The sequence below is a fragment of the Scylla paramamosain genome, chromosome 18 (genome assembly GCF_035594125.1).
Source record: "Scylla paramamosain isolate STU-SP2022 chromosome 18, ASM3559412v1, whole genome shotgun sequence".
NCBI lineage: Eukaryota > Metazoa > Arthropoda > Malacostraca > Decapoda > Portunidae > Scylla > Scylla paramamosain.
The window spans coordinates 16844916-16870159 of NC_087168.1; the positions used below are offsets into that span (position 1 = coordinate 16844916).

A 25244-nucleotide genomic window follows, 5' to 3' on the forward strand; every position below is an offset into this window, starting at 1 on the left:
TTTCAAAAAGTGAAAATATACTTTTATTTGTACCGTATTCCAAAGAACTCAAAAGACTAATTTACATATGTATAACGGTTCTTTTTTTAAGTAACCAACATATCAGGATTGTTTTGTAAAAATTCTTTAAATTCAATTTTTTTTTTCAAAATTTGTTAACGCAGGTCCGGAACAGTTCTCACCACGCGTAACAGACAGTTTTGGGAGCCACTGTACTATCTTTCCTTTCCTCTCTGGCTTAATAATTGCTACACACCCTCCTTTGCTTTGTAATTTTGTGCGCTTTTATTGGTATGTTCATTCGCCCAGATTTGGGCGGTACTCAGAAACGCTTCTCTTTAATAAACTCCGACTATTTTCAAAGGCCACAGAGATGATTTGCCGGGTTCCCAAGAGTGTTTCTCCTATTCATGATATAGAAATTTTGTTAACATGTCACTAGAATCTCAAAAAAAAAAAAAAAAAAAAAAAAAAAAATCCTTAAAATCCCGTATAACTTCAACTAGACCCTTTTAAATGATGGAGATGCGGCATTGAAGTGTTTCACAATATGGCCCTTTCTTTCTCCACGCAGGTCACCATGACGAACACGTGGGGCAACTTGAAGTGGGGCATGAACGGCATGACCTTCCCGGAGATCCCCCTCACCATGGACAAGTTCCTGATCCTGGCGGGGCGCACGGCGGAACGCAAGCCCCTGGGGGAGTGGGCGGCTGGCATGCCCGGGACCCTCATGTTCAAGTCAGGCATGAACCTTGTGGATCACCAGGCGAGTATTGAGTGAGTGAGTGAGTGGTTGAGTGGTTGGTAGTTTCATTAATTGTTTTTGTCTGCTTGTTTGACGAGTGTTGAATGAGTGATTGTTTTAATGGGTGTCTGATTGATTCTTTGATTGGTTGATTGTTTGGGTAAGTGATTGGTGGTTGTTTGATTAATTGATTGTTTGCTGACTGACTGATTGGTTGTTTGACGAATTGACTCTTTTATTGATTGATTCGTTGTTGGTTAATTGTTTTGGCTAAATGGTTGTTTGACTTATTGATTCTTTGATTGATTGTTCGTTAGATTTATTGGCTAATTGTTTAACTGAAGGACTGATAGTTTGATCGATTTTTTTATGTATTTATTTATTTATTTATTTATATTTTTATTACTATTTTTTTTTTTTTTTGTCGCCTTATTGGTCTACTGTTTAACTAAGTGGCTGACAGATTGTTAGACTGATTGGTTACGATTAAATTGCTTGTTGTATGAGCATGTAGGTTTAGTTAGGTTAAGCTATGGAAGGTTTCGTAAGTAACGTTTAGGTTAAGTAAGGAATAAGGTGAGGTTCGGTAAAGTGATACCAGTTAGGATAGGTTAGGCGAGGCTAGGTTAGGTTAGGTTAGGTAAGACAGTAAGGTAAGGTAAGGTCAGGTGAGGCTAGGTTAGGTGAAGTGATGTTAAGTTAGCTTATGTTAAGTGAGCCCAGTTACATTAGGTTAAGTTATGTTAGGTTAGATTAAGTAAGGATAAGTTAGCTTAGATTAAGTAAGGATAAGTAAGGTTAGGTTAGCTTAGGTTAGGTGAGCTTGGTTAGTTTAGGTTAGGTTAAGTAAAGTTAGGGTAGGTTAAGTTAGGTTAGTGTGCGAGTGTGTAGGATTGGTGCAAGGATTGGTGAGGGAGGGAGTGCCTGAGCCTGAAGCCTTCGATTGATTAGATAAGTTACGAGGGATTGGTGCATTGGTGCCTGGGCTGCGAGTGGGAGTGAACAGGTAGGGCCAGAATTTATAGTGTTCAATACCTGACCCTGTGTGTGTGTGTGTGTGTGTGTGTGTGTGTGTGTGTGTGTATATGTGTGTGTGTGTGTGTGTATGACTTTTGTGTTGACTCAAGCCCCTCCTTCCTTCATGTTGCCTCTCCTGACCCACTTTCATTTTATTCACCTTTACTTCCATTCTCCTTTACATTTCAAGTCATTCTTATTCCGCTCCTGTCACTGTCAAATCCTTCTACATTCATCCAGTCATCTCCTCAAACTTCCTTACTCCTCTCGACATTTCTTTAATTCCCTCCATTCTTTTTAAATCCCCTTCTTGTTTTTTTTAATATTCTCTTCGATTCCTTAATTCCCTTCTACACTTCCTAAAAATTGCTTTCATACTCTTCATATCTCCTCTGTTTATGTTTCTCTTTCTTCTTTTTTTATTTTCTTCTTGTTTCTTTTCTCTTCTTTTCTTCTTTTCATATTTTGCTTTTCTTCCTTTCTCGTTCCGTTTTCATTTAATTTAACCTTCACATTCTCCAAAATCTCATCCACATTCGCTAAATTTCTCTCATACTGCCTCTATTTCCCTATCCACTTTCCAGATACCTATATAATCACCTCAGTCACTTCCACACTCCCTCCAGTCACCTCCACGCAGTTCCAGTCACGGTTCCTCCCCCTTCAACCCAACCCCGACCTCCCTGTCTTTTCCATGACAATCCTCTACGCAAGATGTTGTGAATAATTGAAGCGGGGATGTGTTATTCATTGCCTTACGGCGAATCAATGTGTGTGTGTGTGTGTGTGTGTGTGTGTGTGTGTGTGTGTGTGTGTGTGTGTGTGCTCGCAGATCATATTTTTTTCCGCCATTCTCCCCTGCTTGCATTTGTCTTTCACGCACTGTTATGTTCACTCCTGTTCCACGGTTCCTCCTCTTTTTGTTCACTTTCTCCTCCTTTTTGTTCACTTCTGTCTTGTGATTCCTCCTCTTTTTTGTTCACTTCTGTCTTGTGATTCCTCCTCTTTTTGTTCACTTCTGCTTCACGATTCCTCCTCTTTTGTCTTTCACGCACTGTTCTGTCTACTCATATGTTCACCTCCTCCTCTTTCGTCCACTTCCTGCTTCACAATCCCTCCTGCTTTGTCTTTCACGCACTGTTCCGTCCAGTCCTGTCTCACGGCTTCTCTTGTTTCTCCTCCTCCTGCTGCAGGCAGTGACGGTGTATCGCGTGACCACAGTTCGCCAGGCGCCCTTCATCATGCAGAAGACCAACGAGGAAGGCGAGATCGAGTTCTACGGCTACTGTATCGACCTTATCAACGAGATCAAGGAAATTGTGGAGTTCGAGTAAGTAAAGGAAAGAACGAGTGAGATTTAAGTCTAAGATTTGTTTGTAGTTTGTTGGTGAAGAATATGGTGATTTTTTTTTTTTTTTATTGGTTTGAAAGACAAGGTACAATATTTTGGTCATTTGGCGCCAGGACATAGTGAAGTTTGTAAGTTAGTGAGGGTAGCGTGTGAGTGAATGAGTGAGTTGAAGAAATTGAGTTAGGAATAGTTTAAGGTAGTTTGATTAAGAGTGTGTTTCAAGAGAGAGAGAGAGAGAGAGAGAGAGAGAGAGAGAGAGAGAGAGAGAGAGAGAGAGAAGGGGGGAGGGGAGGAGGTGGGTGATGGCTCCAGGTAATGAGAGATCGATCGTGTTTGAGTCCTTCAGTCCTGCATGATGACTATGACACCGCTGGGAACTGTGCGGCGCCTCTGCCTTTGTTGTGATTGGTCGATAGATAACCTCTTTCTCCTCCTCCTCCTCCTCCTCCTCTTTTTCTTTTTCTTTTTTTTTTTTTCTTCTTCTTCTTCTTCTTCTTCTTCTTCTTCTTCTTCTTCTTCTTCTTCTTCTTCTTCTTCTTCTCTTCTTCTTCTTGGTGCCATTATTCCTCGTTCTTTTATTTCGTCCTCCTGTTCTTGTTCATCATCATCATCATCATCATCATATTCTTCTTCTTCTTCTTCTTCTTCTTCGTCCATGATCTTGACCTGACCTCTTGTGCTGCAGGTACGAGATTTACGAAGCTCCGGATGGCAAGTTCGGAACCATGAGTGAAACAATGGAGTGGGACGGCATGATTAAGGAGCTGGTTGAGAAAGTGAGTGTGTGTGTGTGTGTGTGTGTGTTCCACTGTTTTGTTTTGTAGTAATTTTGTTTGTGGCATGAACTTAGGGATAGTAAACAAAATCAAACCTGAATCTGTCTCTGTTTGTCTTTTTGTGTGTTTGTTTGTGGATATATCTGTCTTCTTTTTTGTTTGTCTGTTTGTCTGTCTGTCTGTCTGTTTGTTTGCATGTTTTCGTTTTGTTTTTGTCACATATCTATTTGTGCGTGTATTAGTTTTGTCCATTTTTGTGTTTTTGTCTGTGTGTCTCCCTGTCTTTCAGTCTGTCAGTCAGTGTGTCTGTTTGTCTCAGTTTGGTTACCTTTTTTTTTTTTTTTTTTTTGTATATCTTCCTCGTAGATCCGATTTCGTCTATTCCACTTGTCTTCACCACTTTAATACAATCCTCCCAACAAACAGATCACCTGTATCTAATTCACGCATTCACCCCTTCTTTTGTTTCCAGAGAGCCGACATCGCCCTGGCCCCGCTGTCCGTCATGGCTGAGCGAGAGAACGTGGTGGACTTCACTGTGCCCTACTACGATCTGGTCGGCATCACCATCCTCATGAAGAAACCCAAAGTGCCCACCTCACTCTTCAAGTTCTTGACTGTGCTGGAGCCCGAGGTGTGGGTGTGCATCCTCTTCGCCTACGGATTCACCAGGTACGAATTGAGAGAGGGTCAGTAGAGAAGGGATTGCAAGAGGATTAGATTGCCTTTATGCCTTCTCAACCTTCGTTTTCTTTTCTCTTTTCCTGTTTCCAAGTGTATTTCTTTACATATACAATCCTTAGAGCTCCTAAAATATAAACATCGCATTATTATCTCACTTTATGTCCTCTCAATCCTCGTTTTCCTTTTTGTTTTCCTGTTTCCGAGTGTATTTCTTTATATATATGATCCTTAGAACTCCTAAAACACAATACCATACGTTATGCCTTCTCAATCCTAGTTTCATGTCTCTCAGTGTGTTTCTTTACATATACGATCATTAGAGCTCCCATAACACAAATACCCCATTAATATCCCGTTTTATGTCTGCTCAGCGCTTATCTCTCTCCTCTCTGTCTCCCCCAGTGTGCTCCTGTACGTGTTCGACCGCTTCAGTCCCTACTCCTACCAGAATAACAAGGAGAAATACAAGGATGACGACGAGAAGAGAGAGTTTACCTTCAAGGAGTGTCTCTGGTTCTGCATGACTTCCCTTACCCCTCAGGTGCGCCTCTCTCTCCCTCCTTCCTTCATTATCCTTTCTTTTTTTTTTTCTTTTGACGTGTTACTGTATCTTACTTTAATTTGCATCCTTTATTGTTATATAATCTTTACCAAATTTATATCTATTATCTCTTCAATCTCTCACCTCTTTCTTTACTGCCAATCTGAACTTGTTTTTTTACTCTTTATTCTTCTGGTAAAAAAAAAATGAAAGATGATTTCTCTTATCTTCTCAATCTCTCCGTGGCCAGGGTGGTGGTGAGGCACCCAAGAATCTTTCCGGCAGACTTGTGGCCGCGACCTGGTGGCTCTTCGGTTTCATCATCATCGCTTCCTACACTGCTAACTTGGCTGCTTTCCTGACAGGTGATGCGCAGGAGGGAAAGGAGCAGGAGGAGGAGGAGGAGGATATACAATGGTTGTTCTTTAAATTAAAACGGTAGAAGAAAAATGAAGTGAAATTAAATAATGTCAACTTGGAGGAGAAATATGAACATTTTTTTCTTTTTCAACAGTAACTTCAGGAATAAAAGAGCATTGCACTAGAATAAGTAAAAAGAAAAAAAATATTAAAATAAGAAATGAGTAATTGAATTATTGGTTAATTAGTTGATTGATATATTGAACGGCTGGTTAATTGATTGAATGAATGATTGACTGATAAATTGACCGATTAATTGACTGACTGACTGATTACAATGACGGGGTTATAGAAAGAAATAAGCATAAAAAATTGTAAGAACACAACGTCAATTAAAACTACTACCTTTCCGCATCACCTCACCTCATCTCACCCCACGTCGCGTTACGTCACGGCTCACTTGTCCCTCTACAGTGTCACGTTTGGACACCCCGATCGAGTCCCTGGATGACCTGAGCAAGCAGTACAAGGTGCAGTACGCCCCCCTCAACGGCTCCTCCACCCAGACCTACTTCGAGCGAATGGCCTACATCGAACACAAATTCTACGAGTAAGTTTACATCAGGAAGCGTTCGTGGGTGTCAACTGTGAGCGTGACTGTGGGTGTAAGTTGTTATCATAATCTCTTACTCGTGTCTTATCCTTCCGCCGTGTCTTAGGCGATGAAAGAAATGAATATATTTACTTTAAACTTTACCTGAAACATTCCTCACTCCCTCTGTCTGATCAGTGTTCTTTTTTTTTTCTTTTCCCTTCCGTTTCTTAGGGTCTGAAACTAATACATATGAATTATTTAGTTTAAACTTTACCATAAATGTTTCTTATTCTTTCTGTCTAATCTAGGTTGTTTATATATATATATATATTTTTTTAATATAATCTTGCTCTTTTTCCCGTTTCATAGGCTCTGGAAACAAAGGCGTCTGAACTTTTTAGTCTTAGCTCCACCAGCAATCATCCTCACTCCCTTTATATAATCTAGGCTGTTGTTAATTGCTCTTAATTTCTTAACTCTTGCCTGTGTCAATCACTCTTAACCTGATTACAAATTATTTTCATCCTTTCTAGTCAAACTCTGGAAGTAAATATACCTGTGCCAATTATTCTGAACCCGACCACAAATATTCTTCAGGCCCTCTAGTCTCGGCAGTTCTCCATAATATCTCACTCTGCTCTAATCCTTCGCTTCTCAGGATCTGGAAGGACATGTCTCTGAATGACTCCATGAGCCCCGTGGAGCGAGCCAAGCTGGCCGTGTGGGACTACCCGGTGAGTGACAAGTACACCAAGATGTGGCAATCCATGCAGGAGGCGGGGCTGCCCACCTCCCTCGCCGGCGCCGTGGAAAGAGTGCGAAAGTCCACCTCCTCCAGTGAAGGTTTTGCCTACATCGGTGAGTCCTTGGGTGGGCCGCGATGAGGGGAAGGGCGAGGGAGGTTGTGGGGTGAAGAAGGCGATTTTAGAAGTAGTAATAAACAGTAAAAAATGTCGAGGATAAATGAGGGTTGAAGGGAGAAGCAGAGGCGAGAGGGACTAGAGGGATGTCATGGAGGTTAACACTGGCCACTTACCTCTGCCCGGGGTCACTTTAGTTACGATAATGGTCACATTCAAGACACTATCTTACAACTTTAGAACCATTTCGCTACTTTCTTTGGGGACTGACTCCTGAATGGGTCTTTCTTTTTTTTTTTTTTTACTTCCTTTTTGTTTACCTAGGCCAGAGCCCCTCTTACGTAAAGAAATAAAAAAAGACATACACTCAGTCATTCGTAGTCAGTGAGTCACTCGCCACTAGCTGACCACGGAAGTCACACAAGCAGTGAGTCAGTGGGTAACACAGCGTGACCTGCAGGGGAGGCCACGGAAGTCGGCTACATCACCCTGACCTCCTGCGACATGCTGTTGGTCGGGGAGGAGTTCTCGCGGAAGCCGTACGCCGTGGCCGTGACCAAAGGCTCGCCCCTCAAGGACCAGATGTCTGGGGCGTGAGTCACCGCATCCTTCTCCTCCACCTCCACCTCCATCTCACTCAAGTCTACCCTCAACATAAAACCATTATTTTGGAGATGTTTTTTGAATGCGTTTTTTTGGTTTTTGATAAGCCTTTGGTCATTTTTGAATGCATTTTTTGTCGTTCGTCTGACCACCTTTGGCTTGTGATCTGCATTTTGGATTTTTTTTTATTTGCATCTTGACGGGATTTTGTTGTTTTATTTTTCATTTTTATGTCAGCAATTTTTGGGAAGCCACAAGACAGTGCTGGTGGCGCGGCGCGGCGCCCAGGCAACCCTCGCGCCGTCCTGCGTGATTGTACTGTACATAATACTAGGAATATTTGTGTGTTCGGTGATACAGCCGCGTATTGCATTGTTATACTTCTCCGTGCATGCCACACACACACACACACACACACACACACACACACACACACACACACACACACACACACAAAATAAGGAAAAAAAAGTGAACCTTGTTCAATCACGTAAAACACTATGCCTATGTAAACACACACACACACACACACACTGGAGGAAGCAATGGCCAGGGCCACCCACACGCCGGTCCTGTCCCTGACCGCCGCCCACGCCCCCAGGTGACGCCACAGACATCCGCTACCTGGAGCTGACCAGCTGTGACCTGCAGATAGTGGGTGAGGAGTTCTCTCGCAAGCCGTATGCGGTGGCGGTGCAGCAAGGCTCGCCCCTCAAGGACCAGTTTAACGATGCGTAAGTGTGGGCGCCTCTCCTTACCTGCCCCCCGCCCTCCCCCCCACGCCTCAGTAATGGCTCCCCCTCCCAGTCCTCGTCTGGCTCACCACCCTGTGTTGTCCAGTAGTGACCCTCTCCACGTGTTTGGCGGTTGAATACTATTCACTGTAGTACACAAAGTAGACTTGTCCTCTTCTCTCACCACTGAACTGAACATCATCTGGACCACTGAGAGCCTTGTGCTGGTGGATGGACATTGCATTCCCCTTCTCTGGTTCAAAGCAACTGATGCAGCAGCCCATCAGTCCGCCCTCAGGATATATGTCGCGGGGCTTTCCAGGTGTGCGGCGGCAAGAGGCAGATTATAACACACTTTCAATGAATAAACCTCTGTTTCTCGCCTAGTATGATACACTCCCGCTTGTCCAGAGATCAGAGGCGGAGTAGCCATAGCTGCGCGGGTTCGATCCCTAACACAGCCAAACAAGGCTCATTTTCTAACGTTTCTCTTCAGTTAATATTGGTTTAATATTTTTTTCACTGCAATTAAAATCTTATATGACTAACTTATTAGAGACTAAAAAGTGCAGACAGCACTACCTTTATCGTACATACGTACATATCCGTGCCCGCCTTTCTTCCCTATCCATAGATCTGTTTAATCTCTTTAAACTCCTTACCCACAACCCGATGGCCGAATATATTTGTCATTATTCGATGATTTAACGAATAATAACTGATGTTTCGTGTGTATTTTGGAATTTATGAGAAGTGTAAGAACTATGTTTGGCGTCATCTGCTATCTCTCTCAGATTCAGTTCCGAGTTAGGGTCGTTAGTCAAGAATAGAGCATTGCCTGAGGCACCAAACATCAAAGTCTCTAGTGGCCTTGCCAAACAGAAGGACAGTAGCGACCTACAGGCCACCATCTCCCGCCCCCGGACTCAGAGGGAATGAGTAGGAAATTAGTTCACTGAACACTGTTGTTTTTCAGTTTCATTTTAAAAGGGATTGTTTGCATGGTGTTTACTTAGTTAACTCTAGAGATTACTGTTGCCTGAAACGTAGTACATGAGTAGAGTTGTTACAGTTTTACACGTGTAGATGATCTGTTCAAAACACTGAGGAACAACAGATCACTTGATGCACGTTGTGTAGTAAGCATCCTTAAGAATTAAGTTAGATTAAGTTGTGGCCAACCTCCCTTGGCACACAGCCGCCTCTGCTGGGCGTGGCGGTGCCGTGAGCTGCACTGCACTGCCTGGCCCTCACGACCAACACTAGAGTAGCGAGTCGCATGTTCACCTTGTCTTAAGGTGTACTCCTACCTTAGTATTGTAAAAAGACTACGCTGTTTCGCACCTGATGGACGCGTCCCCGGTCACAGCGAAGCGCCTCCTCCGCTTCCCTCTGAGCCTGAGCCCATGAGGAGCACTCACCTCTCAGGATGTAACAGTATACTGACATGGATTTTCTTTGCAACAACTACGTGGTGATATGATGGCGTTGAAGGGACTGAAGACTGAGATGGATGGCGCACTGAGGCAGGGATGAGGGTGAACCAAACGCCCTCCCCTCCTGCATGGCTGAATGAGATGTGTCTGCACCGTGCTTGTCATCCGTGTCTTGAATGTTTACGAGCGTGTGACTGAAAGGCTGTGAGAGTGAGTGAGTGTGAGGAAACAGATTGCCTCGCCTTGATGTCATATATCGTTATTTATTTATTTATTTTATCTTTTTTTTGCTGTTATTTCTTGTATATCTCGCTGTCTTTTGTTGTGATTGATATATGTATTCTTACCCTGCTATTCTCTCTCTCTCTCTCTCTCTCTCTCTCTCTCTCTCTCTCTCTCTCTCTCTCTCTCTCTCTCTCTCTCTCTCTCTCTCTCTCTCTCTCTCCTTTCCAGCTTCGTATATAACATCTTCATTCCCTCCCTTTACTAAATCAATCAACCAGCCAACCAATTCTCATCGTTCTAATCATCAACCAATATCTCGTCTCACATTCTTTCCCTCTCCCTCTCCCTTTGGTCCCTCTCCCGCTCTCTAGCATCCTGAAGCTGCTGAACCAGAGGAAGCTGGAGACGCTGAAGGAAAGGTGGTGGAATCAGAACCCTGAGAAGAAGGTTTGCGAGAAGGATGATGACCAGAGCGACGGTATCAGCATTGAGAATATCGGTGAGTTAGTAAAGGAAGGAAGGAGTGAAGGAGGTAGGGAAAACTTAATCTAAAACACAGCAGCATTACGTAGAGTGTAGGAAGGAAGGAAAGAGGTAAGGAAGGAAAGAGTAAGGAAGGAAGGAGGTAGGGAAAACTTAATCTAAAACACAGCAGCATTACGTAGAGAGTAGGAAGGAAGGAAAGAGGTAAGGAAGGGAAGAGTAAGGAAGGAAGGAATGAAGGAGGTAGGGAAAACTTAATCTAAAACACAGCAGCATTACGTAGAGTGTAGGAAGGAAGGAAAGAGGTAAGGAAGGAAAGAGTAAGGGAGGAAGAAAGGAAGGAGGTAGGGAAAGATTGATTTAACACCCCGTGACGTTAGGATTATATGTAGAGTGTAGGAAGGAAGAAAGGAAGGAAGGAAAGGATAAATTGATTCAAGACATTACGGTGTTAAGATTATATGGAGTCGTTTGATATAGGAAGGAAGGAAGGAGGTGGGAAAAGAGATACTTAAAACACTGGAAATTTAGGAGTATATGGAACCTTACAGTGGCGGAAGGAAGGAAGGAAGGAAGGAAAGGAGGTAGGGATAGATCGAATTAACACCCCATAACGTTAGAATTATATGAAATCTTAGAGTGTAGGAAGGAAGAATAGGAAGGAAAGGAAGGACGGAAGAAGGGAGGAGGAAATGAAAATGTGATTCTAGACGTCGCAACAAGGGATCATATGGAGTCTTTGAGTGTAGAAAGAAAGGAAAGTAGGAAGAAAGGAAAGCAAAAAGGTTCTTGGCAGTTGCTCCTCTTACACACACACACACACACACATAATCTTAGCATCACAAATCATTCTTTACTACCACACTACAACCTTACCAATCACACTCATCCATCATTCCTTTCTACTACACTACATACAACCTTAGCAATCTCACCACCCATCATCCTTAACTGGCCCACCCGCTCACCATCTCGTCTGTTCATGCAGGTGGTGTGTTCATCGTGATCTTCGTGGGTATTGGGCTGGCGTGCGTGACTCTGGCGTTCGAGTATTGGTGGTACAAGCATCGCAAGGCGCCCCGCGTGTCAGACTCAGGCCGCGTGCTCAATGTAAAGTCAGACATGTCCAAGACAAACTTCGGGCAAGAAAAATCAAACTTCCAGACAGAATACAAGTAAGTAATGGATGGTTTGTTTTGGTATGTGTGTGTGTGTGTGTGTGTGTGTGTGTGTGTGTGTTTACCAAATCATTCTTATCTTTATTGAATTTCTTACAGGATTAAATTAAGCTCGTTAATTTCCCGTCTTTTTTAATCAGGTTTGTTATATTTGTCTTTAAAGTTACGATTGTGTGTGTGTGTGTGTGTGTGTGTGTGTGTGTGTGTGTGTGTGTTTATCAAATTGTTCTTATCTTTATTAAATTTTTTACAGGATTAGGTTAAGCTCGTAATTTCCCGTCTTTTTAATCAGGTTTGTTATATTTATCTTTAAAGTTATGATTGTGTGTGTGTGTGTGTGTGTGTGTGTGTGTGTGTGTGTGTGTGTGTGTGTGTGTGTGTGATCATATTTAAATTGTAGTTTTCATTTCTACCCATATAATTCTGAATTTAACTTAACCCAACCTAACCTAACTTAACCTAACAGTATCATACACGAACAAAAAAAATCAATGAATGAGAGTATGAATGTAAAAAAAAAAAAATACTAAAAATTTTGCTTCATATGAACATCACCGCTTACTACTATTAAATTAAACTACAACATCACAAATCCTTTACAAGATAACTAAATGAATTGGACTTATTTTAATTTTCTTGTAGCTTTCACTCGCAATATGCAATGTAGCTTAAAGTAGTCTGTTGAGTAAGTCTTGTAGCTTTAAGTATCACCTAATTGCTTAGCTATCTTGATCATGCTTACTAAACATTACTACGCTTCGTTTGTGTCTAAATCTGAGAGTTGTGAACGTATGATGAAGCAGGGTATGTTTTATGTTATCTATTGCTGTTGTTTTCACTCTGGATTACTACTACAACTACTACTACTACTACTACTACTACTACTACTACTACTACTACTGCTACTGTTATGGTGTTACTGTTATTATTCCTTTTATTTCTTATTGCATATCTTTTGTTTTACTTTGTGTAGTTACTTTTTTTTCTTTCCCTCTTTCTTTCTTATTGTGCTGTTTTTTTATTGTTATTTCTATTTTTTTTTTCCATTTTTATCAACGTTGTCTTTACATTTCTTTTATTTTTTTTATTCTGTTGTTCCCTTTATTTCCAGCTATCGTTTATTCATATTTTTGCATCATTATCTATTATGCATTTTTTTTCTTTCTTTTTCATCCTTTATATTTCACATATCAGTTGCTACTACGGCCCAACCTGCTCTTTTCGCAATAGTAATAATAATAATAATAATAATAATAATAATAATAATAATAATAATAATAATAATAATAATAATAATAATGATAGTAATAATAATAATAATAACAACAACAACAACAACAACAACAACAACAACAACAACAACAACAACAACAACAACAACAACAAAGGAATCAGAGTGTGGATGATTTTTTTTACCTTACAATATATTTATTTTTATTTTTATGATAGCATGTCAATAATTTTTCCTTTTTTTTTTTTTTGTATCTTTTTCATATCCTGCCTCAACAACAATACATTCACAAACTCTCATAAACTTTACGTAACGAATTTCAAAGTAGCTTTTTAGAGCACGTGTTACTTAATGATTATGTAGCCTACAGTTATATGGCATTTTCTCTTTTCTTAAGCGTATTAGAGGTAGACTGAAGCTAAAATAAAGTGCATTTTAAGTAGCTTAGCATCTGCCACGCATGTTAATCAAAAGTATGCATGATCCAAGAAATGAGAAGCTGTGTAATGAAACGCTTAGGCTTCCCATCAGGACTATTTTCAAAGGCCACAGCCGGTATTAGTCAGAATCTCTCTCTCTCTCTCTCTCTCTCTCTCTCTCTCTCTCTCTCTCTCTCTCTCTCTCTCTCTCTCTCTAGTTTCCTTACATTTATAATGTGGGATCCTTGCTAAACTATCTTCTTTTTTCTCTTGTCTTTTTTTTTCATTGTTGATGCTGAATTCTCTCTAAACCATCATTTTTTTTCTTTCTTTTCATTGCTGAACTTTTTTTTTTATCGATGATGTGGAATCCTTGTTAAACGACCATTAAAATCATAAAAAAACAACTTAAAAAAAAAAAAAAAAAAAACTCGCGGTTCCGCTGACACAAGCCACAATGAAGCATCGAAACACTTATGAATACTTCTAACGAGCTCTTGTGGCAGTTATTGAGAGATTTTCTAGCGTGTTTTCGTGATTTCAGTGATGGGTTGACAAGTACAGGAACTGCCACATGTAGGCCTGATGGCTTCTTGCAGCTTCCGTATTTTCTTGTGTTCTTATGTTCTTATGTATTCTGCATCATCCATGGGGGAAAAAAATACCATAGAAATTAGCAATTTCTGTGGCTTTTGAAAATAGTCCTTATAAAAGAAAACTAAGCATTTCAAAGTACGGGCCTCATTTATATTTCTTGGATCATAGTTGACAAAATCTCAACGAAATGTGGATCTAATAGGGAATCGAAGAGTTAATTAATAATCTTTGAACTCTCTCTCTCTCTCTCTCTCTCTCTCTCTCTCTCTCTCTCTCTCTCTCTCTCTCTCTCTCTCTCTCTCTCAAGCCATCCGGTGGCTGATGAGTGACTCCACCGCCCCACAGGTAATTCGTTAGCACACCTTCCTTTCACTCCATCACGCTGGATGAGGTTCATTGTGATCCAAACAGATTCAAACAGTTCGCTGCATGTATGAAAGTTGTTTGGTTTGAGTGAATATACAGTGTTTTATTGGTGTGTGTGTGTGTGTGTGTGTGTGTGTGTGTGTGTGTGTGTGTTCTTTAACGTTTTTTCTTTGCCTTTGGACTCGATAAATAAAATAAAAAAAAATAAAAGTGTGCAGTATCTTACTCTTTTTTTTTTCTTTCTTTCTTATATGAATGCATTCAGTAATCAGTGCAACACTTACTGAAAACGCCTCCACGACTAACCACGCTTTGCTTTTTCATGTCACTGTCTTGAAATATTCCCGCTTGTTGTTGCTGCTGCATGACACTGCCTCACTGCTTCGTCTATCGTAACAACACTTCCTCTTTTCACATCACACGACACACTTCTCTTATCTCCCTCTATATTTCTTGTACTAATTTGTCTTACTCTTCCTCCTCAAGCAACACCGGCGATGGCGACTTCAACATTGCGCCAGTGGGGAACCCGTGGTAGAGGCAGAAGAGGAATCTCGATGCGTGGGTTACTTGCTTCATTTGCTGCTCGGAGTTCAAAGTTGTCTGCTTCATTCGTCTATCGTCAGTTTGTGAAGTTTGTCTAATGTGTGGTGGTTCTGCTTCAGCTGCAATACCGTCACTACACTGTTCCTTGTCTGTGTTGGTTTGTTATTGAGTTCAGGATCGCATATGTTTTGAATTAACCGCAGCAGCTATACAAATACTAATATCATAGTTGTGATTTAGTACAGTATCCTTGTCCAGGTTTTCAAATGAGCTTCAGAATAAATTTAATGTATTAATTAATTAATTAATTATTTATTTATTTTATTTATTTATTTATTTTTTATTTTTTATTTTATTTATTTTATTTTTTTTGCTTCTTTAGATGTTACGGCTTATCGTATAGTTTGTTAAGTTCTCGCGATAAGTTTGAGATTAATCGTTGCACCGTTAATGAGTTTTAATGTATAATGGCCATATGCTGAAACTTATCCCATTGCGAAAGAACCTATTTGATTATTTGCTAACATAACCTCACCTAACCTGATGTTGCACTTGTGCAGGAGAGGTTTCGTGGATGTAAAAGGCTGACAATGTTGTTTTGGCGAGCCACCTTCTCCTGCTGAATCTTTACCTATTTCATAATGTAGATTATGACTTATATTTATAGCTCAATTCATTCCTACCTAGAGTACAAGTTATATAAATATCTCAAGTCTTCTTCATTATCCACAAATACAATCTAAGTAGAAGGGAAAGATTTTGGTGACTGGACAGTCCACATTGAGTTTACACTCACCAAGCCCTGCTTCACCGTGCCAGACTTGTTGACTTCATTTACAATGGACATTTCATTGTTTTAAAGTGTATTTAACAAGTTTTAGAGATGATTTATAATTATGATTTTAAGTACAAACAGTTAAGTATTTATGTATTTGAAGCTCATTTTAAAACCTTAAATGTAGCTTTGGCAAGCAATTACATGTAAAATTAGTTCCTTTGAGTTGCTCAATAATATCATGAGAGTAGGAAAAAGTGAAGTGTATATAGTGATATAAAAGATTAGGTGTTATTTAGTATATAGTGATATCAGTGTTGATCACAGAGGTTAGTTCCTGGTAAAGCCACTAAACAGTTTATGATGAAGATATATATATACATATATACATATATATTTGAAATAATAACCTTTAAACACATTTTTTTCTGTACATTTGTCCATTTCTCCAGTGCAGGCAGCATTGCCAGTCCTGCTTGACCTTAATGTTGCAGTAGCCAGGAGAACATGAAGGGACTGGTGACAAGTGTTCAGGAGGAAGAGTTTCCTGACCCACCTGAATACTGTACACTGGTGCTGGCTTGGTGCCTTTCTCTGAAAGGTTTTGGTTTTTACATCAGTATGTTTGAGGTGCATGCTTTGGAAATGTTATGAAATGAAAATTACTTGTCTTCTAAATAGACTTCTGTTATACAGCAGTTGTATCATTTGGTGATGAATTGTGCTCCCAGTGAAAAAAGGTTCCAATTTTGACACTGGTTTTAATTGGCTCAAGTTGATATTAGATCCAGACTGGCAGTGGTTCCTGAACAGTTGAAACAAATGGCAGCTGTACTAAATTACTGTCATGGTCATTGACAAACAACTTGTATGACTTTGACTAGGATACACTCCTCTGTAATGGTATTAGATAGACTATATCAATGATTCATTATAATATGATGTCTCAATCTGCAAAGGTTCTTGCAGTAAAGCTCACCTAAAAGTAGTGTATCAGTAAGTATGTCCTGGCAGCTTTAGGGAGTCTAGTCTGGAAATGTTTATCCAGTATATTTAATTTCTAGTCTAAAGGGTCTGGTAGCTTTATGCCAGCAGTGAAAATTGTCATGGACCTCCTGAATAATAATTCATAAATTTGTATGTATAATATAACTGGGCACTCATCTCTCACTATAACATGCATAATACCCACTAGTCAGCCCACATACATGAAGCATTTAATGTCATAATAGAGAAACCATCAGGGCTGCCTTGCCCCTCTTTGTGGATCATGCAGGCACGGAATGGGTTATGTTTGATCCCTCACCTTGTGTAGTACAGGGCTGCTGCCTCCCAGACTTGCAGCAGACAATAGCTTGTGCTGGGTGCTGACAACTGTTCCAGAGTGGCCTTTATTACAGAACTTCAACATTTTCCCAATATTTCATTGTTCAGTAGACCATCAGTATGTCTATAATATGAAAATTGTCCACAACAGAACAGGCTTGTACTGGATCTTGCTTCCTGACAGCAGGCATTGTTATGACAGTGTCACCAGTTGTGAATCTCAGGTTTCCTCAACATAATTTTGATAGGATGGAAGTATGCAATGTTAGTGCAGAGGGAAATTATAGTGATGAATTAATCAGGACATTTTAAAGAAAGATCTCAGAATCTTGAGGTGAAGTTACAAATACATAATTATCATGACTTGTCGATACAAAGTAAAAATATTCTGTCTGCTTAACAAATCCAGTTAAACATGGTAAAACCCCATCTTGATGGACTTGATAATATATTGATTTATTAATTTTATACAGTATGCTGATCCCAAGATTACTAGTATCTCCTGAGTTGCTTCAGATGCCGAGAGCCGCACTCCCTGCCTGCCATGGGCTGTTTGTACTCTGTTGTGCTGATGTAGACTACTGTTCTCTTTGGGGTTTCCAAATCAAACTGAAGAGTACTCAACAAAATATCTTATATCAAAGCTTGGATAATAGGTACATATGTAATGTGTATCTAATTTTTGTATAATTTTCATAGCAATAGAGGATATGTTTATGAGGTCCACTAAAATGAGGTTTTGTTATACATTGTTATGAATTAGAAAATAGTGTAAAGGTATAATCATATTTTGAAGCCATTTAACCTTACTGATTAATCTAGTAAATAAATTCTATTAACAACAATAACTTAACTCAGCCTTCCCATTATTCCTTTATTCAGGAGTCTAGATTGCTGTGACATCATTGTGATGGTGCCAAAAAGTTCACAATATATTATGTATGTAATATACAGTGGCAGCTCAAGAAGTATCTGACATTCCGGAATGGCAGCCAGATGCTCCTTCATGTTCTGCATGACACCTCTGCAAGTCCTAGGCACCCTCAGCTTATGAAACACCCTGAGAAATCACAAACTATAATCCCACATTTATTTTCACCCTGATAAGAGTTGCTTATGGCAAAACATCTTACAGATTGTGTGACTTAGTAGAATTTCACTTACAGAAATCCAAGGCAAAGTTGACTTGGCTTTAGGTCTTTTCAATAGCTAGAAGCTAGCATCCCTAAATTGAACCAGATCAGACCATTCAGGTAAAAACTAAGCCAGGATCACTACAATGATTCATTCTCATTTTGTACACACCAACATACAACATGGCTTGGTTAGTGTTGAAGTAGCCATTTAAGTATGAGATTTTGTCTTTGACAAAAATAAATTTGTTGGAATATTTACTGTAATAAGCTTTCTCCTTCAGTAAGATAGTACAGTGACCACAAAGTAACTGCTTGATATAATAAGGTAATCTTTTCTAAGGCAACTGTCTCCTGTGCTGCAGACACTACACACAGCCATCCCTTTGGAGGAATTCTTACAAGTAGGAGTGGGCATCACATGATGATGAGCCTACAATGTGATGGAAGTTTTCTTAATTTTAAGCTTATATTTTCACTTCATTATTCTGATGAGAAGAAAAAAGAGGTAATTGATGAAATGTCTCAATGAAAGTTCTCATAAAAATTTTGTGAAAATGTTTTAATCACTTTACATACATGTCTACAAATATCACTGTTCATATATAAATAAATATGGAGCCACAGCTGGCCTTGAGCACCTCTGACACAGAGGCATTTGGTTCAAGGAAAGTTTTTTTGGACATTCCCAAATAAAGGCACACTAATCTTAGGGCACAAAGTATGTCAGTTTTTATATCTTGTGTCTTTCCAAGTTCTGCTGATACAGATTCAGTCATCAGTATTATTGTTCCAGTAACAGTCAGTTTTTATAAGGCTCTTCGACAGCCTTGTAAACTAATGAATTGGGCACAAACGTGCACTTTTGTGCCACAGACTTCTCAGTCTTGTACTGAGCTCATGAAAATCAGGTGCAATGTCATTTTGTATCCAAAATCACTGCAAAAGGCAAGTTAATTATTTCTTATTATTATAAAGAATAGGAACTTCATATTACATATAAAAACATATTTTTCAAAATTCACTTTTGTTCTTGTGCAATGGAAACACATGGCTACTAAATGAAAACTGCTTGGACTGTCAAGTCAGTCATCATCTGGGTCCTCAATTATCAATTCCTCCTCTGACTCTTCCTCGACTTGACTGCTGCTGGAAACTGTTGGTAGCCCAGGTAGCACAGAAAAGGCAGCTCCCTCTACTTCCTCTGCCTCAATGTTGATGCTGCTAACATCCTTCTCTCCTAAGCGTTCTGTATAAATGATCCTCTGAGTGTTTGACAACAGACCCACCTCTCGAGTGATATGTGATGATCCTGTTGGGGGAAGTAAATTCTTATGTTAAATGCTGTTCCTATCAACTGCTGAGCCTTAAATCTTTAAATTCTGATTAAATTATCTTCTTTTACCAATTGCTCTTCATCCATTCTTTCTATACGGCCAAACTACCTTAGCACTCCCTGTTCTGTTGCCCATCACAGGGCTTATAAACAAATGATGACACAAAATATTCAAATAACCTTTCTCTGTCTGTGCTTCATTCCTGTAATGACACTAGTAACCAACACAATGATAGGCATCCCTCACCTGGTAAAATTCTGCATTTGAGTGGAACCAAGACAGTCATGAGTTCCTCTGTTGTAAGTGAGTGTTTGCAGTGTTCCTCCTTGATTGCCAAGGAGTGCTCTTGCATTTTCTTTGTGACAGTATACCATTGTGGCCGGGTGATGGGCCGCCATGAGCCCCCAGAGGTGCCATCTTTATTGGGGTGCATCAAGCCTCTTGCTGTCACTGATGCTGAATATCCCTCCAGCACATCTCGTTCCTAAGCAAAGAAAATATCTTAAAGAAATGTTCATTCAAGTATCACAGGGAGTATGTGGTAATGGAGATCCAGTCTGATAACTAAAAATTTAACACTCATACAAATATATGTGATGATGAATTATATTAGAAATGGTTGATGCCAATGGCTACAGTTCAGGAAAACTTGCTGGAAAGAATAACTCTGAACAACAATTTTGTTTCTGATAGTACAGTATTGTTGGCCATATATCAGGTTTGGCAAAACTGTCACTGGGAAAATTTTTGGATATTTTACCCATTTATGTAACAGCAGATTTCATGATTATTAAATTCATGTTCAGTGAGGGACAAGTGTACAGCTCAGTGAAGACAGGCATTATTCTGTTAAAAAGAAATTCTATTACCATCATTAAACTAACCATCCATTCAGAAGTTAACACATCAGAATCTGAGAGATAATGAGCTGCCTTTGCTACACTCTCAATGTCTGAGAAAAAGTTCAAATAATTTTGGTGAAGAAAAAGACTGAAACTAGAAGCTCCCATGGACGTCTTCTCATAGATGCTTTCTGGAATCTCTTGCAAGGACAGCCTCTCATTTTTCTTCAAGTGTTTGGGTAGAGTTTCAATGATCCCTTTATCTGAGTTTCCTGCAACAGTATGAGAGATTTAATATAAATAAAATGCACTATATTTATAAATGCACTATAAATACCATTGATGGATGAAGTATTACAACATGTTTGTAGATCCTTTAATTTTTATAGTGTTCATCTATTTTTTATTCTTTAATAAACAATATAAGGTATTTCATCCCTTATGATATAATTTGTGATTAAACATGATCACTTTCTTATTGCAATCAAGAGACTTGAGTATGCTTGCATAATGAACTCAAATGTCTGACCTCCACATAGTTTAGAGCTGTGAGGATTTGTCCCTTCACCCCCAACACTACAAGGAAGGACGTGAGGGAGCGTAGGGCACAGATGCCTTGTCTCGGTTAATTCTCCTAAAGACCAGATGCCAGTCTGTTATGGAGATAGGAATCTTGTGTTTCAAAAGCATTTATACTCACTCTTGCAATAGAGAACTTTTCCCAGTGCCCTGAAGAGGAAGAGTGATGCATCCTTTCCTCCCACAGCCACATGAGCCTCCTTGCTGCTCACAGCAGGCTTTGACTTGGTGCTGCCCTTCCCTCTACTGCCAAGCTTGTCCTTCTTTGATGATCCAGTAAATAATTCCTCAATGTTACCCACATCTGTGGGTAAATATTTTGGCATCAGTCTCTAGCTTACAATTTTCTACAGATAATTTGATTTTTTTTTACAAAGCAGCATCATCTTCATTCTGAGACACATGCCTCTTCATTTCTAGGGTTTTCTCAATGAATCATTAAGAACTCTTAATAGAACATACAAAAATTTAGTTTTGTTCTGACTGATGCATGTTCCTCTAGACACCCTTGAGGGCATGACCACACCATAAAAAGAGTCTACATCTTCACCCATTACTTGAAACAGATAAACCTGATGTATATTTCACTTCATTCATATAGTGAGTCACTGCCTCCTTACCTTTTTTGGTGGCAAACTGAAGAGCATTGATGGCACTGCGAATGTCTCCCCCCGAGGCTTCTGCCAGACTTTGGAGCACCTCCTTGGTGGGCAGCGGAAGCCTCAGCCCACCCTCACTGACATTCTCTATGCTCAGGATGCGACCCAGAGCCTTTACTAACAGCCCACTCGCAATGGGATTGAACCTATGCATACATTAATTGGCATTAGAACTATTATTACAACACACTCACACACACATTATTATTATTATTATTATTTAACATACACACACACAAACATGATCAGTGACTTCTCAGTTATGGAGTGACTGTCAGTGTCATCAGTGTTTTGTTATCTACTTGACCATAACTGTCATCACATCTCACCCGATGCTGACGATTGAGAGTTCCTGCACCAGGTCGGGAGGGAAGAGCCGCTTCACATTGCCGTACTGGTTGGTGGAGTCTGTCACGATGAACACTACTGGGCTACTGTTGCTCCACTGGCTGTATTTCCTGCAGATATAAAATGATGAATAACTGCTGAACTCATTTCCCACAAATTTGATATAAAAATGAAAAATCACAAACATTAACTGATTGCTTGAAAAAATAAGCATGAAATAAAATTGCTATGACCACAACATAATTATTTTAAGACAAGTCATACTGCAGGTACTGTGTCTTCAAACAAAATATCACAAGGAAATTTAAACTCATCTTTCATGAGTTTCATATGTAACAGAAAATTGCAAACATTAACTAATCACTTAAGAAAAAGTAAGCATGAAATAAGATTGCCATAATAACAACATATTATTTTAAAACAAGTCCTACAACAGATTCTAACTCTTTGACCAAAGCATCCCAAGGAAGCCAATGCCTACATGTTACTGGAGAGAGTGATCAAACAGGCTGGAAACACCTAAGGGTCTGTTGCTGTTTGTAATTCTTTGTAATGTCACACAGGTGCTCAGATAATCAAACAAGGCAACAAGTGAAGGACTGGTCTTTAAATACTTCATTCAAAGCTACCAAATCCAGTCAACTACAATATATTCCATAGCTTTAATTATTCACAGAACTTGGAACCACTTGCCAACACAAAGTCACATAATCTTGTAATACAAAGCAGGATCCTCAAACCTAATGTCACTGAGGCAAAAATACAAAGTGAAGCAAACTGGAATGATTGACAAAAAGCTTTAAATTCTACTTCAATAGAAACAATTAATCTTTTATGGTGATTTTCATGTCATGATTACTACAGTATGATAAAAGTGCTGCAAATAACAGATACTGCTTTTACTTTCTCTGCACTCACCTAAGCATGGTATGGAAAGATGCCGGGTCTCTGAGAATAGCATTGGGAAAATCCTCCACACACACCAGGTTGCCTCCTTTGTCTGTCATGCACACACTGTTGTACTTGCTACACCGCATTAAGAACTCCCAGAACTGTGTGGTCTGGCTGACTGGAACCACTGTGTCACCAGGCCTCCACACACTTTCTGTTGAGATGTCCACATGTATTATAGATCAGATGATCCATTGTGTGAATCTTAACTACGTAGTATAATTAAACTCAAACAGTTTAATCTTTACATATAAGAATTGGTACAAATATTTATCTTTATTAGTATCTTTTACATCTAAGTAGAGATATAAGCTAAACAAACATTACTAACATTATGCTCTAATTATCCTCACCATCTGTCCTCTTTAAAATGGTAATGGTAAAACTTATAACAAAGACTGCTCTAACCTTGCTCCATAAAATTATTGTTATATGGTGTTGTGGTGGGGTTGGTCCACTCCACCAGATTGAGTCCTGCTTCCCGGGCAAGGACCCTCACAGTGGCAGATTTCCCACATCCTGAAGGCCCGGTCAGCAGCAGCAGCTTCCTCCCCTGCAAAAGGTGGCTGCACTGAGGGCATGTACTGTAATTGTCCTTATTTTTCTCAAGTTATTTTTAATTCTACATCTAACATAATAATGATCTAGTAATATACTGATGACCTTAAGTGTCCGACATTATAGAATGGACAGCCTGCCACACAGAAGTGCTAATGCTAACAGATCTTAATTATGGAATCCTCTTCATGAAAAAATTCCTTAAGATACTCAAAATGAGATGAGGCAACTCAAGTAAAAAAAGGGGATAATTAACCACATTTCTACCACAAATGAAGACAACAAAAACTCCTGTGAAATTGTTGACAGTTTATCTTCACACTGCTTTCCTTCGTACACAACAGATAGTCTTGGAACTTGTCCACATAACTTTATCAGAGAGAAAGAGAATTCCTGCTGTGTGAACAGGGGTTATGTTGTGACAGAAAACAAATCCCTACTTAGCTCAGCTGTGAGGCAAACCACCAAACCACATTCTAAAGAATGCACATAATGAAAATAAATGGATGTATATGGTAGATTTCAAGTGCATTTTCTGGTCATAAACTTACATCTTATGCTGTTAGTACCTGGTTAAAAGGCAACAAACCTTCATTCCAGACGAATTCTCCACCAGCCATGATTCCACTTCCTGCACTTTTCTCTTGTGGACAGCAAGATCCTCTTGTGTGGAGGGAGCATACAGGTCCACCCACAGTGCTGACCTGTCCTGTAATCAATCAGCAACTGTAAAAAAATACAATTTATTGTATTATCTAATGTGAATGAAACTTTACACTTGAATCTGTCATTACCATAGCAAGAAGTGGCAAGCCATTGTTGAAAGTCTGCCTTCTTTTTTCAAAGAAAGCTTCAAAAGTATTACTGTGAAAAGAATTTCCTAGGAATACATAGCTCACTGTGGTGAAGGAAATACCTGGAGCTGCTGTGGTGCCTGGTGACGCTTCTGTCTGCCTTCACCTCGGCCACCCGGGTCTCGGGAACGCTTAGCAATCTTTTTGTCAGCAGGAGGGGAGGAGCTCAGACCAAAATCTGAGAAGCTGGACACCACCCATGATGAAATCTGAGGGAGAGAGATGTCATGGCAATTCTGCTCCTCTGTGGCACACAATGACAATCCTTTATACAAAACTGACTAATTAAAATCAACAAGGAAGTAGATGACTCACTTTTGTTTGAGGTTTCTTACTGGTCATAACGACTTCAGGAAAGAATACGTAGTTCTGGAATAAGAAAATGCATCTTAAAATCATGTAAAGTTAATTATACCTCATAATTCTCTCAACTTTTGCAATAATGTCCTCAGCAATATACTGCATGAAGCTCCTGCAGTAAAGCACTGACATTCCAGAGTTTGTAATGAACAAGCCTCAATTTACATCACAAGACAGTGTACAGTACAAAGAAGGCAGGACACATCCCCAACCAATAAACAGCGAGCTCTCTTCCAACTGCCACTCCTGCACACCATGCCCTAGCCTGTCCTGTGCTGTGCTGCACTGTTCTGTGATGTCCCTGTCGTGTGTTGTGCTGTTCATATCCTGTTCTTTTCCTATGCTGTCCCTGTCTTAATTTGTGCTGTGCTGTACCTGTCCTGCCTTTCTTGTGCTGTTCTCTCCTATCCTGTGGTATTTAGGCCACAAGTGAACAGCAGAACCGCCTTCTCTTAACACATGGTGCTGTGAGGTTTGCTGGTCACTGATGCCTTGATCACAACACGTTACCTTTCGTTACTTACGCAGTTCTTATTAGGAAGCAAACATAAACAAACTTTCTTTTCCCACGAGTCTCTAGGATCAGCTGCTGATCTTGAGCTTAACAAAAATAAAATAAATAATAATTATAAGACAAAACACTTAAATACACAGTCGTAAGTTCGTCTGAAGCATATATATATATATATATATATATATATATATATATATATATATATATATATATATATATATATATATATATATATATATATATATATATATATATATA

The 25244-nt window shown here is 39.6% G+C and overlaps 2 protein-coding genes across 13 annotated transcripts in view; one reads left to right on the top strand and one right to left on the bottom strand.

The window, feature by feature from the left end:
• The window catches only part of LOC135109185 (ionotropic receptor 25a-like), a 32042-nt gene extending 13799 nt beyond the window's left edge, over positions 1-18243 (top strand). For 5 of the 9 annotated variants that reach the window (XM_064020342.1, XM_064020344.1, XM_064020343.1 and 2 more), the window contains exons 10-21: positions 575-773; positions 2963-3095; positions 3802-3892; positions 4365-4564; positions 4979-5117; positions 5368-5482; positions 5952-6087; positions 6731-6930; positions 8137-8269; positions 10302-10429; positions 11402-11588; positions 14691-18243. In XM_064020342.1, the coding sequence (XP_063876412.1) occupies positions 575-773; positions 2963-3095; positions 3802-3892; positions 4365-4564; positions 4979-5117; positions 5368-5482; positions 5952-6087; positions 6731-6930; positions 8137-8269; positions 10302-10429; positions 11402-11588; positions 14691-14742 (1713 nt within the window). In that variant the 3' untranslated portion in view covers positions 14743-18243. Of the gene's footprint in view, positions 1-574; positions 774-2962; positions 3096-3801; positions 3893-4364; positions 4565-4978; positions 5118-5367; positions 5483-5951; positions 6088-6730; positions 6931-7392; positions 7951-8136; positions 8270-10301; positions 10430-11401; positions 11593-11844; positions 11884-14145; positions 14184-14690 lie in introns of those variants that run through there. The other 4 variants (XM_064020349.1, XM_064020347.1, XM_064020350.1 and 1 more) reach the window with 4 other exon arrangements.
• Positions 18244-18527: 284 nt separating this feature from the next.
• LOC135109187 (cell cycle checkpoint protein RAD17-like) lies at positions 18528-25086 on the bottom strand. Of its 4 annotated transcripts, none has more exons than XM_064020352.1 (12): positions 24997-25086; positions 24428-24481; positions 24175-24321; positions 23848-23967; positions 23109-23253; positions 22668-22854; positions 21731-21859; positions 21363-21547; positions 20864-21046; positions 20206-20435; positions 19568-19805; positions 18528-19296 (listed from the first exon to the last, which is right to left on the bottom strand). In XM_064020352.1, exons 2-12 carry the CDS (start codon positions 24452-24454, stop codon positions 19070-19072), a joined length of 1818 nt encoding a protein of 605 aa, XP_063876422.1. In that variant the 5' UTR covers positions 24455-24481; positions 24997-25086; the 3' UTR covers positions 18528-19069. The 4 variants fall into 4 exon arrangements, with proteins under 4 accessions (XP_063876422.1, XP_063876423.1, XP_063876424.1 ...); XM_064020353.1 differs by having other exon boundaries at positions 24983-25056; XM_064020354.1 differs by having other exon boundaries at positions 23848-23984; positions 24997-25045.
• Positions 25087-25244: the final 158 nt, after the last annotated feature.

Coding starts and splice junctions, on each gene's coding strand:
- LOC135109187 (XM_064020352.1), bottom strand. CDS start 24,454: ATGACCAGTAAGAAACCTCAAACAAAA. Junction 23,968..24,174: donor AGGCACCACAGCAGCTCCAG/GTATTTCCTTCA, acceptor GATTGATTACAG/GACAGGTCAGCACTGTGGGT. Junction 21,047..21,362: donor TCAGTTTGCCACCAAAAAAG/GTAAGGAGGCAG, acceptor ATTTACCCACAG/ATGTGGGTAACATTGAGGAA.